The following is an 11,928-nucleotide window of genomic DNA, read 5'->3' as shown; positions in this document are numbered from 1 at the left end:
GGGCCTATCTCCTCGGCAGATCTGTGATATCAAGAAGAGGGATGTGTGCTCAAGACCAAAATAAATCAAGCTAGGAATGCTGCCAAATTTTTCCTCTGTTTCACACTTGCTCTCCTATAAAGCCAGTCTGTTTCTGAGTGGAGAATTGCAGATATCTGAAATGGCCCTTCTCTACTTAGTGGAATCCTATGGCACAGGAAAAGACTGTTAGCCAGAAGAGTTAACAGTATACCTACACGCCAGCTGGCAATTATTAATTAGGGCTGTAAGCCCCCACCATGGAAAACAAAGGTTCTAGGAAAGCCTCAGAGAAGCCTAGTCCTGGAAAATCAGAGACAGAGTTTAAGTATGTCTTGCCGAAAGTGCATAGGGCATGCCTTACTGGTTAGAGAAAAGCTGTCAAGAGTGCTTAAGGGCTGAGCCAGAAAACCAGGAGTCCTTTACAGGTCCCCCAAGCCTTTTCACCCCTCTTGCCTTTGGGTATGGGGGAACTGTCCTTCCCAGGGTGCACCAGTTGTTGGCCTGGCTCTATCTAGTCTGGGAAATGCACTCGAGGAGGAGGAGATTACAAGCTGTTTCCCCAAAACGTCGGTGGCTCAACTGTGTCCCGCCTGTGCCCCTTAGCTCACCCGACCCAGGGCAGATTGTTTAAATATGGCTTCGCATGGGCGAGCCGGGTATTTGGAGTTTTCCCTTCTCTGTCAACCCGCCAAGTCCTGCGAGGCGCCTGTCTCTTGGATTTCAGGACTAAGGGTCATCCTGAGTCTGAGGTTTGCCCAGCACAGTTGGAATTGGCAGGGATGCACCCAATGCCTGGCGTAGGGAGGCGGGGACACGCGCTCCGGGCGGCAAGGCGCCAGGACTGTCCCTCGCCACTGTAGTTCCCCGGGCTCTGGCCTGGGCGCGGCTGACGCCTAGACCCTGCCTGCCGAGAGCCCCGCTACTGCCCCTTCCGCTCGACAAAGGCATTTGACTCCTGGCGTGTCCAACCCACCGGCGCTTCCAACGGGTCGGAAAAACCGAAGAGGAAGCTCGTGGCCGACTACGGAGGCGCTCCGGGATGGGGCTGGGTCGCTGCGCCCGGGGGTGGAGGTGCAGTGGGGCGGGGAGCACGGAAGGCGAGCCTGCGCTGGAGGCGGGGCCGGGTAACCCGGGCCGGAAAGAAGGCTGGACTCGGAGCCAGTGAGTCCAGCGCGGGAGCCCAGGCAGCAGCTCCGCGCCTGGCTCGGGCCTCCAGCCCAGACACCCAGCGCGGAGTCCTAGCGTGGGCCACCAGGGTATGGGGCGTCCTTTCTCCCTGACTGACCCGAGTTTTTCAGCCAAAACCTTTGACTAGAGTCTCCTTGCCAACATTCCCAAACCTTTGCCAGACCTTGCACCAGGTAGGCGTCAGTCTCTGTGGTGACTGTGTGTCTGTAAATGCCACTTCCCTGAAGGCTTATGACCTTTTCACCTTCTTCACCAGCCAGTTTAAGTCCCTGGATTGTCCTTGCTATTCATACACCAAACGACACCTGCTGCAGTTCTCGGAAAGCCCTCGAGGATGGAACCGGACGAGATGGGGGGCGGGGAAGCTTTTGGCAGACGCCCAGGACCCAACTCCTCTGGGGATGGCGGGGTCGGGCTGGAAGGCCAATAGGCACAATCGCCTGCAATCTAAAGCTGTCTCGAGGAGACCCTTGCAAAGATCATCCTGTCACCCCCATGCGGGGTCCTTTCCAGTCTTGTCCTTCCCTCGGGGTGCACGGAAGCGGGCCCTTCGACCCCTGATTCAGATTCCTGGAGCACCTGGGCTTCTACGTGGCTGTCTGGGTCTGTTGGCGGCTGCCCCCTAGCTGAAAGGCGCGCCACCACCCATCCTCCGGATTCGTGTAACCCCAAAGGAGAGGGCATCAAATCTCGGGGAACAATGCTGCCTGCAGCGTCGGGGGCGGGGAGGGGTTCTTGTCCATAAAGGCTTCGCGCCTTTATGCATGAGGAGGAGGCCTTGCTCGGCTGCAGCCAGGTTCCGTGCTCCAGGAAGGTCTGCCTGTGCTTTACGTGGCAGACACGGCCCTCTGGACTCAGCGGCATACACCAGCCAGGCGGTCTTCTGGTAGTTTACAGTCCTACTGGGGCGCCCTGGAGCGCCCGGCTGCTTCCGCCCCAGACCTCAGACTGGCACCCAGGAAGTGGAGGCGGGGTCTGGCTGCGCGAGCCTCGCTACCGGGTTCTCGGGAGCCTGGGGACTGGAGTTCCGTGAAGTAGCCGCTAACCCGGGCTCTCGGAGCTGCTTGGCTCTGGGATCCTAGCCCACTGGAGCAGCCTGGCTCAGTCCTACCGGGCAGGGGATCGCGCCAAGGCAGAAGGTGCCCCTGGGGCTGGTACCACTCTCGCTGCCCCAAATGACACACACGCGCGTCCTTGTGCTCTGGGTGCAGACGACCTGCTCCTCAGCTCCCTTCTTCCCGCGGAGAGCACCGCAGGGCGGGCAGCTGACCGAGCGCGAAAGCACGCCTAGGGAAACTTGTGTCTCTGAGTCTCCAGCCAGGCAATCACTGGCGGAGCTGTGAGGGGAGGGGGTGGGAGGAAGCGAGGAAGGGATCTGGGAGGGAGGGGGAGGCGGTGCTGGTGGAGAAAGTCCTCTCTCTCCCGCTCATCTTTTCATTGCTCTCTCTCCTTCCCGCAGACAACCCGGACCTCCTCTGGGCGCCAGCTCCTCGGCTCCAACCCGTCCAGAATCAAGCGGGATTTTTTTTTTCTTTCCCTCTAGAAATTGGCTTTGGTGTGTCGCCCGCCCTCTCCCCTCCTCCTCTCAACTCCTCCCCTCTCTCTCTCTCTCTCTCTTTTTTTTCCTCCTTCTTCTTCCTGAGACATGGCCCGGGCAGTGGCTCCTGGAAGAGGAACAAGTGTGGGAAAAGGGAGAGGAAATCGGAGCTAAATGACAGGATGCAGGCGACTTGAGACACAAAAAGAGACGCGCTTCTCGCGGATTCAGGCATTGCCTAGCCGCTAGCCTTCCCCTCCAAGACGCGCTGAGGATTCGATGGTTCTTAGGCGGACTTAAGAGCGTTTTGGATTGCTAAGATTCCTGTTTGCTGGGTTTTCATCCGCGCGACCGTGTTCTTCCGTGGCTGCCTAGGGACTGGCTCGGCGAAGGAGGATGGAGAGGGGGCTGCCGTTGCTGTGCGCCGCGCTCGCCCTCGCCCTCGCCCTCGCGGGCGCTGTCCGCAGCGGTAAGTGACAGCCGAGCGCGAGCGCCCGGGAGTGCCCGGGGCTGCCTGCCCGGTCCCCTCCGGTGGGCTTCCCGCCCCAACCGCGGGACGCGCGCACAGCTGCCCGGCGCAGGAAACTTGCCCTGCGCAAGGAGCAGAGAAGTCAGGGCGTCTGGGGCAGGAGGACCGCAAGCCCCAGGCCTCCTGCTCCGCTTGCTTGGTTGCTGGCTGTGGGCTTAGAGCTGCCTACCTTCCCAGTTCAGCACACCAATTATCTTAATAATGTTTCCTCCCAGAGGCAATTAGATGAGACTCCCTTTCAAAAATCTGATGGCTGCTGAGAGTTAATGAACACTTCACCGGGAGGGCTTCCTGGTTCTCCTCGAAACACCCTTGCTCGGTTTCCTCTGGTGGGCGACACCCGAGAGATAGCGGTTAGTCTTGGCGGTCACTGGAACTCTCTTCGCCCTTGTAAACCGTCCGCGATCCGCCTGAAGTATGAATGAAAGTGGCACTGTCAATAAAGGCTTCGGATCTATTCAGTGCAAAGCACCAGCATATCTGAGGATTTCTAACCCGGTTGCAGCTTCCACTTGGCCTTTAAAACCACTCACTGTTCAGTAAATGAAAGGCAGCCCTGGTATAAACAGTGCCCTGGAACTTACAGAGTGTGTTTAAAATGGGATCTGGTACAAACGTGTTCCACGTCCCCTGTAAGGGTGCGGAAAGCTAGGCAAGAGCTGATCCGAACAGTAAATCTTCAGCGTTATTATTAACTAATGGCCAAATATTTACTTTGGTCTGGCTTAGATTCCAATCAAAGTAATTAGGAGAAAAAGTGCGTCTGCTACTTACTGTGGTATATTGTTTTAATAAGAGGAGCAGAGCAGAAGGCTCTACCAGGAAGAATTTAAATCACTCCTTCATGATAGAAGTTAATCTCCTTAATGTGCTCTCCCCAGGTTTTGTGATTTCAGCCATAGATCTCCCCAAACAGGTACCAAGCAGTGTTCTCAACAGATATGCAAAATTTTTGTGAACACGGCTGGAATTCAATTTATTAATGAATCCGGATTGGCGGCATCTTTATCCAGAGAATACTCTGGCAGGGAAGCCAAACACTCAAAAAATCATGAATGTGGAGTTCAGTTTGTTAATGAACCTGAGGTGGTGCAGCGCTTCCATAAAATCTTTTTCTCTAACCAGAAGAATTCCGATGTTTACCCCTCAAAACAGGTACCCTTAATAACTCCTAAGGTTAGCGCATGGCTCTCAACCTCCTGCTGCGCCACCCTTTAATAGTTTTCATGTTGTAGTGACCCCAACCATAGTTTTTTTTGTTGCTGTGGCATAACTGTAGTTTGGCTGCTGTTATGAATTATAATGTAAATGTTTTTGGAGACAGAGGGTTTCTAAAGGGGTCGCGACCCACATGTTGAGAAACACTAGGTTAGATCCATGTTGGTCATCATAGCCAATATAAAGAGCATTAAGATTTGTGTGGTTCTGAATAACACACACACACACACACACAACCTTTTAATTTCCTTAGCAGAAATGTGGGGAATGCTGAGAATCTGGGCTCCCCTCAGCCTAAACCTGTTTCTATGCTTGAGGTGGCCAGGGCCAACACATGCCTCAGTAGGCCTGTAGTCCTCTTAGAACCATCTCCACCTCTTCCCAGTAAGTGTCTACTAAATTAATTCATTAACCTTATTTAGGACTAATGGTCCAGCGTCACTAGGAATTGCTCTCTCCCTATCAAGTGTTAGAGAGACTGAACAGAGTGTGGGAGCCCAGCAGTCTACATTATCTTATTACACTGTCTCTTTCTCAGAAGTCACAGATTAAAGTGCTCTGGTGTGGTACCAACCCCACCTCACTGTCTTCCGAAGTGACTGTTTTATTTCACTCTCTTAACAGATGCCATGGTGGCTGCACAGAGCTGAAGGGACTTAATGAGCTGGGGGCTACTCTTTAAGATTTCTGCACAAATAAAATAATGTCAGGGCCTCTGCAGAATCACACCACTGAGCTGACTGGCATCTTAGCTGAGAGTCTGAGCGTTGGTTGTAACGTTGGTTCTTCGTGAGACCTAAACCTTTTAAAAGCCAATGGGAAGAGGATCTGTAAGACCAACCCCCTCTAATCTAAGAAACAACCAGAAACATCTAGCAATTTGAGAAAACAATGTAATTTATATTGTCTTCTTTTTAATTTATGGGAAATGACTTCTGTAATGCATGTAGCTTTATGCATTTTTGATGTGCACTTCATCTTTCATTTCCATTTGACCTGGTTTTCTTGTAATAAAATTCCGTAGATTTATAAATTCATGCTGAGAGCAAAGAATGCCATTCTCTTTCCACGGGGAATCTATTAGATGTAATATTAAAATCTATATATACCATTACTGGATGTTTGTGATTGATAGGCTTATATATTTCAATGCTTCTTACCTGTTCTTCTTACATAGTTTATGCACCAAATTTTTATTGCCTAAAATTAAGTATCAACAAATGGTGTGGCATTTGCAAGCTGGAGCTCTCCTGCATGAAACCCATAATAAAAAGTGACAGTCGCAATCTATGCTGAATTATAAACCAGCCCAGATTCTGGTTTATTCAGCTGAGAGTCACTTCAGCATTTGAGTTTTTGTTGTGGTGATGGCTTGTTTTTCAGTAAAGGCTGAAAACTAGATAGTGTCTCTTTCCCAGGATGTGAAAATGGAGCTCACCATCTGTGATACCCAGACCTCAGTGGCTGGGGCTTCCCCTAACATTTAGTAATTAGAATTAATGCCGTGTGGCTATTTATTTTTCTTTCTGCCCCATTGCTTTGATCTGGTCGCCAAGGCTGAGCAACTTGGATAAGTAAAGCGGAGTTCCTTCTGCATCACCAGCTGCACTTTGTTCTCTGTTGATGTGAGTCTCAAAAGCAGAGATAACTCAAAATCACTTAGATTTACAGGCAGATAAAACAACAACAAAAGGAGGTTGGGCTTTAGGTCAATCAAAGTCCTGGAAGGCAGCCCCCACTGGTCAGTGACACTGGCCAGGCTTATCATCAAAAAGCCACTTGCAAAGAGTGGCACAGCGTCTTTTGGTCACCTTCCACTTAGAGCAGTTCCTTAATGTGACTTCACTTCTCGGAGGATAATTAAGTCTAGCAGGAGCTCCCAGGGGACCATGTTAACATCAATTGAGAGGATTTAATGTTTTTAATGCTAGAAGACCTCTTTCTTTGGAAGGAACTTCGGGTGGGAGGGAGAAGCATCTCAGACCTGAGCGAGTAGGCTTTCTGAGGAAGTCATCTCCTTGAGAATAGTGTTTCTTGGTGATGAGATGTTCTTCGTGTCTAGGGTCATATAGCAGACCTGTGGGAACACTTTGGAGTTTCCCTTACCTGACAAAATGTTTGCTAATTGTCGATGCGTATGTAATGCTGGAAAACTCAACCGGTTTGGGGGGAAATGTCTGCTAAAATGTTATTTTTGTTACAGATAAATGTGGCAGGACTATAAGAATTGAAAACCCGGGGTACCTTACATCTCCCGGTTACCCTCATTCTTACCACCCAAGTGAGAAGTGTGAATGGCTGATCCAAGCTCCGGAGCCCTACCAGAGAATCATGATCAACTTTAACCCACATTTCGATTTGGAGGACCGAGACTGCAAGTAAGTGAGGGAGTTTGAACAGGGCGCCACAGCACCATCTAGTGGTCATGAGTGTCCTACGGCGGATGTAAGAACTGGTTGGGTCTCGACCTAGCTGAGCTCAAATGTTAGTGGTGTGGAAATGAAATTACAAGTGGTTGAGTTCTCCTGTATTTGAATGTGTGATAGCCTGTCCTCTTTCTGTTGACACTTTTGGTTTGAGAAAGCTTTTGTTAACAAATGTGTGGTGTGTGGTTCTTTCTGGAAAGGGTTTTGAGAAAAAGCTTGTGTTTTCTTAAAGATTGTGGGTCACCAGTATACATCATCTGCAGATGGTGAAGTTGGGTGTTTTTAAAACAAATCTGTGGCTCATTTAATGATTTTAGACTTGTGTTTCTCATGGCTGAGGAACGTGGTTCAGTGGCAGGGGCTATCCTAGCACTCTGATCCAAAAGATTGTATTGAATTTGACATGGAGGAAACAAGTTGTTATAAAGTATACAGGGTGAATTACATGAGAGTTGTTGTTTGAGTGTTGGTGTTTGTTTATTTGTTTCTGACTATGTAGCCGTAGATGTCCTGGAACACACGGTGTAGTTTGGGCTGGCTTTGAACTTAGAGATACACCTGCCTTGGTCTCCCAAGTACAGGCACTTCACATCATTCTGAGTTTAAGCAAAAGTTTTAAATCTTAGGTTAATAGTGGAAATATTTATGAAAATGGTTTTTAAAATGCAAAAATGCAGTGAGAACTTAGGTATATATTGGGTTTGAATTCATCTGTCTTACCTTCAACTTGAAGTTACTGAAGGTGGTCTATGTCTGAACGTTGGTCTATGTCAAGTTTCATTATCACAATAATACTTTAATATAGACCATCTACATGATGCCCACTCTCTTTACAAGGAAATCTTGGTTGTAGATGTGGAATTTCTGCTTGTGCATTTTATGAGATGGTTCCCTGAGGTCTTCATAGCTCATCACTCTCAATATCCAGAAGTACCTCTTGGTATCTGGCCCATATAATCTCACCTAAAGCACTGTAAGGGGTATAGTCTACAGTTTGAACTTGAATATTAATCTCAATGAAGAAATAAGACAGTGCTTTGAAATTAACCATGTTGCAGATACGTAAAATGTCCAAAGCTATTCTGTTGGCATACTTTATTCTTTTTAGAGAGCATACTGATGTGAAAACTTTTTCTCCTATATGAAGGATTCAGCAACCTGTTGGTTTGTGGTGTGGTGACAACCGGCTTTCCACAGTCAAGGGATCAATGTGCCTACTTTACACAACATGTTAATGTCCACCAAATTAGGACTGCATAGACGGAAGACGCATCTGTGAATACTTGACATGTGTGACTGCATATTAAAATTACTCCGATCCCAATTTAACCAAGTCCCGCATTGGACTAACCTTTAATCTTTTATAGAATTAACAGAGCATTCCAGTGCCTCCCAGAAAATAGGGAATTATTTTAACTTTGTTGTTTGGAAGTTTTGGGGGTCAAACCTAGGGATTCATGCATGCTAGGCAGACACACTGTATCCCTGAGCCACACCAGCTTGGTAACATTCTTTATGGTCATTGTTATAGTGCTAATAGTGTAGATAACTTGGATACTGTGCTGTCGTATTTATTTTTACATTTCTTTAAACTGGTATTGGATATATTTTTAAGAAACTCTGGCAACACATGGGTCTTTCCAAAATAAAGAATTCTTAGACGTCAATAAGCTCAATTTACTGCTTTCTGACCAGGAAATTATTATCACGTAAATGTGTAAAAGAATAAAGATCTCTGAGTATTCACTAGTCATCATGGTAACAAACGTTCAGTAGCCGGTTCTGGGGAGGAAGCAGATTAGGTCCTGGTTTATGGTTTTGCTCATTTCTTTGTCTTGATGTTGCACTGGGGATAGTTTCCAACTCCTCATATGACACTGCCCCATCTAGACTTGTAGAGGGATGAGTATTCAGCAGTGGTCTAAGAGCTGGTATACGCTGAGTCCAGCACACTCTGCCACAGAAGCTTGGGAGCAAAGCCAATTGATAAACTGTTTTGTATAGACAGTGCTTTTATACACACACATGTACACACACACACTTGCACAAGTATGTACACTAATATATGCATGCACCAGCTGCCTCAAGAAATTGATGGTTGAAAATGATATATGGGAAACTTTACGGTTTTATTTGCCATGATACAGGGTAGGATATGACAGGATTGGAGGACTTTTAGTTCATTTGAGAATGTTAAGTTCATTTGAAAAAAAAAAAAAAGCCAGTCTGGCTGGCAAGATGGCTCAGTAGGTGAAAGCACTTGCTGCCAAGCCTGCGTGATCGTATTCAATCCCTGGGAGCTACATGGCTGGAGAAGGAAACCTATTGCAAAAAGTTGTCCCCAGGCCTCACCACATTCACTGTGGAACACAGGCAGGAGCACACACAAATGCACCTGTGCACACAGATACACACTATACACACAATTAAAAAAAAAGATTGTTTCCATAAGCATTATATGGTGGTGAGATTGAGAGGCTTGTTTATGGGTTTTATTTGTTTGTTTATTTGTTTGCTGCCTAATAAAGTCAAGCCCTAGAAGAAGCTGCCAGCATCTGAAAGCTGATTATTCACTCTGATGAAGGCAGGGAGATTCTGCTCATGGGAAATACCTTTATGCCACATTCTAAAGTATGGCTCCACAGCTTTTTTTTTTTTTTCATGATAAAAAACTTCAAAATGTTACAAGGAAAGCACCTTAAGCATGGCCTCCACTGTCTTTCTAGACCCTACGTGGCTTTTGGTCACTGTTGAAGGTGGCAGTTAGGTCTATTCACAGATGCAGCATCTGCAGGTGCTCAAAATTCCCTGCGAAAGTGAAACACAAAGATTCTTTTAAAAATAGCTTTTGTTATTTTGTCTTCTGGTTGTCTGAGGACACTTATGAAACTCAGTTCAGAACAGCACCTATCACTTCCTGCAAGTACTGTCTGCTCTGTTTGTCCCAGCACCCTGGAGGCAAGAGAATCAGGGCTCCTGGGTGCCCCTCAGCTCTACAGCAAGTTTGAGACAAGCTTGAGCCGCATGCGACTCTGCCTCAGAAAACAAACAACTAACTAGCATTCATGTTCCCCATAGCTGACGTAGCAAATGTTCCTCCCTCTTTGGCCATGGTATACAGCTAATGGCAGTAAAATGATGTGTCGTGCTGCTGCTGTTAGGTTACTAGTGGCATAAGTGAGTGAGCATATGTGAAATCATTACATTCTAAAAGCTTTTCACCAATACATTTTCATCATGACTGTGATATCAACAATTTGGTTATTGTTAGAACATTTGGAAATATGAAAGTAAACATATGTCAAACTAAATTTATTGATCCTGTAATGGGTTGATTCTCATATAAATCCAACCATCATTTTTTTCTTGAAATTGCCACTATTTGTACAATCAACTTTCACCATGAGAAAGCAAGCAAGAAATCAATTTCTTGTAACATTCGTTGTAAAGAAATGTCTTTGAGACCCAAGAAAGCAATTCTCTTTCCTAGGGTAGAGGGCTGGATACATAATTAGACCAGCTAACTAGTTCAGCAGGGGAAAATCTCTATTGAAAATTTCATTGTTTTGTTTGTAATTATGTAAAAGCCAGCATATAACTCTGACAATATAGGATATAATCATGAGATTTTTCATGTAACCAGTGCAAAAATTGACCTAGTTTGTAAGTCAACTGTGGGATTACTTTACAAAATAAGGGTTAGGTTGTCACAGTGGCTAGAATCGAGGTGGGGGTGGGGAAGTGAATGTGTGCGGTGCTTGCTGAGTTGTTTTTTTAAACATGCAGCAGTCTGTGTTGATGCTGCCATTCAAGTGGGTTTATTACACAAAAGCATTGAAACCAGGGTAATATGATCTCTTCCATTCTTTTATTGAACAAGGTGTGGTGTAAATCAATCAATGAACAGAGCAGCAAAACATCTGTCTTCAGGACTAAGAAGGGGCTAGGGTTTCCAGCTGGATGTTCTTGTGTTGATACAAGAGACAACACTAGAATGTTCTGAGAGAAGAAAGTGTTGAGGAGATGGAGGGGACGGTAATTTATCCTTTTTGCAGTGGCAAAACCCTACATGTTTGGGAATCATCAAAGCACCACTACAAATAGGGCAGCTGAAAATCTCAGAAAGAAATGTCCATTGCACACTGGAAATGTTGAACTGGTCAGAACTCACTGCTCCAAGGCATCCTTCAGTGGTAAAGGCAGACATCTTGAGTCTCATAAAACTTTATTTCTGTATAATAAACAAGAATGCCATCGATGTAGTAGTTAGGATTTATGAAACTTCTTCAGCTTCCCAGCAATGCAAGCTATCAGCATGATAATTTATAATGGTTTATGACAAATACTGCCGAACTGAGAGGTGTGTGGCTACATTCAGATCAGATGTCTTTATCTGGGGAACAATAAAAATTTCACAGACATTGGGTTAAAAACATTAAGAAAAAGAATGTGAAGCTGCAGAAGAAAAGCCTACAAAGGCAGAGCTAGAGAAAGAGGCCAGCAGTCTTTGTGGATGAGAACACAGCCCCTGCTTCATTTTGGTTTCTTAACTCAAAAGGGTGCATTTCTCTCTCTAGCTTCTTTTGCCATCTTCTCAGCATCTTGCAATGCATATGTTTCCAAATTCTATGCAGCGAAAAGAACTTTTCTCTTCTGTAACTCTATATGAATCACAATGAAATTATACTTAAATAGAGATGATAGTCAAATCTGATGGGGGTTTGATACACTAAATCAAACCATGTTTTCTTATTGCTACTTTTAAATTTTCCTGCATGTTTACAAACTTTGAGACACAGCTGATCCAATTTATTTTCAAAGAATACAAATGCATTTATTCAAACTTAATCTGCCCTTAGTTTCTTCAATCTGCTTATCCCTTCAAATTAAATCTCATAATTTTATAATGACCATTTAGTCATTTATTGGCTAAGTCCCATTTTTGTTTCCCTGAGTTATATTTTTCTTTCTTTCTTTCTTTCTTTCTTTCTTTCTTTCTTTCTTTCTTT

The 11,928-nt window shown here is 46.0% G+C and overlaps 1 protein-coding gene across 5 annotated transcripts in view; it reads left to right on the top strand.

Moving 5' to 3' along the window:
* The first annotated feature begins 1,184 nt into the window (after positions 1 to 1,184).
* The window catches only part of Nrp1 (neuropilin 1), a 142,262-nt gene continuing 131,518 nt past the window's right edge, over positions 1,185 to 11,928 (top strand). The window contains exons 1-3 of one of the 5 annotated variants that reach the window (XM_055617557.1): positions 1,185 to 1,382; positions 2,669 to 3,215; positions 6,697 to 6,871. In XM_055617557.1, coding sequence (XP_055473532.1) covers positions 3,143 to 3,215; positions 6,697 to 6,871 — 248 coding nt within the window. In that variant the 5' untranslated portion in view covers positions 1,185 to 1,382; positions 2,669 to 3,142. Of the gene's footprint in view, positions 1,383 to 1,928; positions 2,349 to 2,668; positions 3,216 to 6,696; positions 6,872 to 11,928 lie in introns of those variants that run through there. The other 4 variants (XM_055617558.1, XM_055617560.1, XM_055617559.1 and 1 more) reach the window with 4 other exon arrangements.

The sequence above is a fragment of the Psammomys obesus genome, unplaced genomic scaffold (genome assembly GCF_907164565.1).
Source record: "Psammomys obesus unplaced genomic scaffold, mPsaObe1.curated_primary_1811, whole genome shotgun sequence".
Lineage (NCBI taxonomy): Eukaryota > Metazoa > Chordata > Mammalia > Rodentia > Muridae > Psammomys > Psammomys obesus.
Note: the sequence above shows the minus strand (reverse complement) of the source record. Positions and strands in the feature narration are given on the sequence as shown.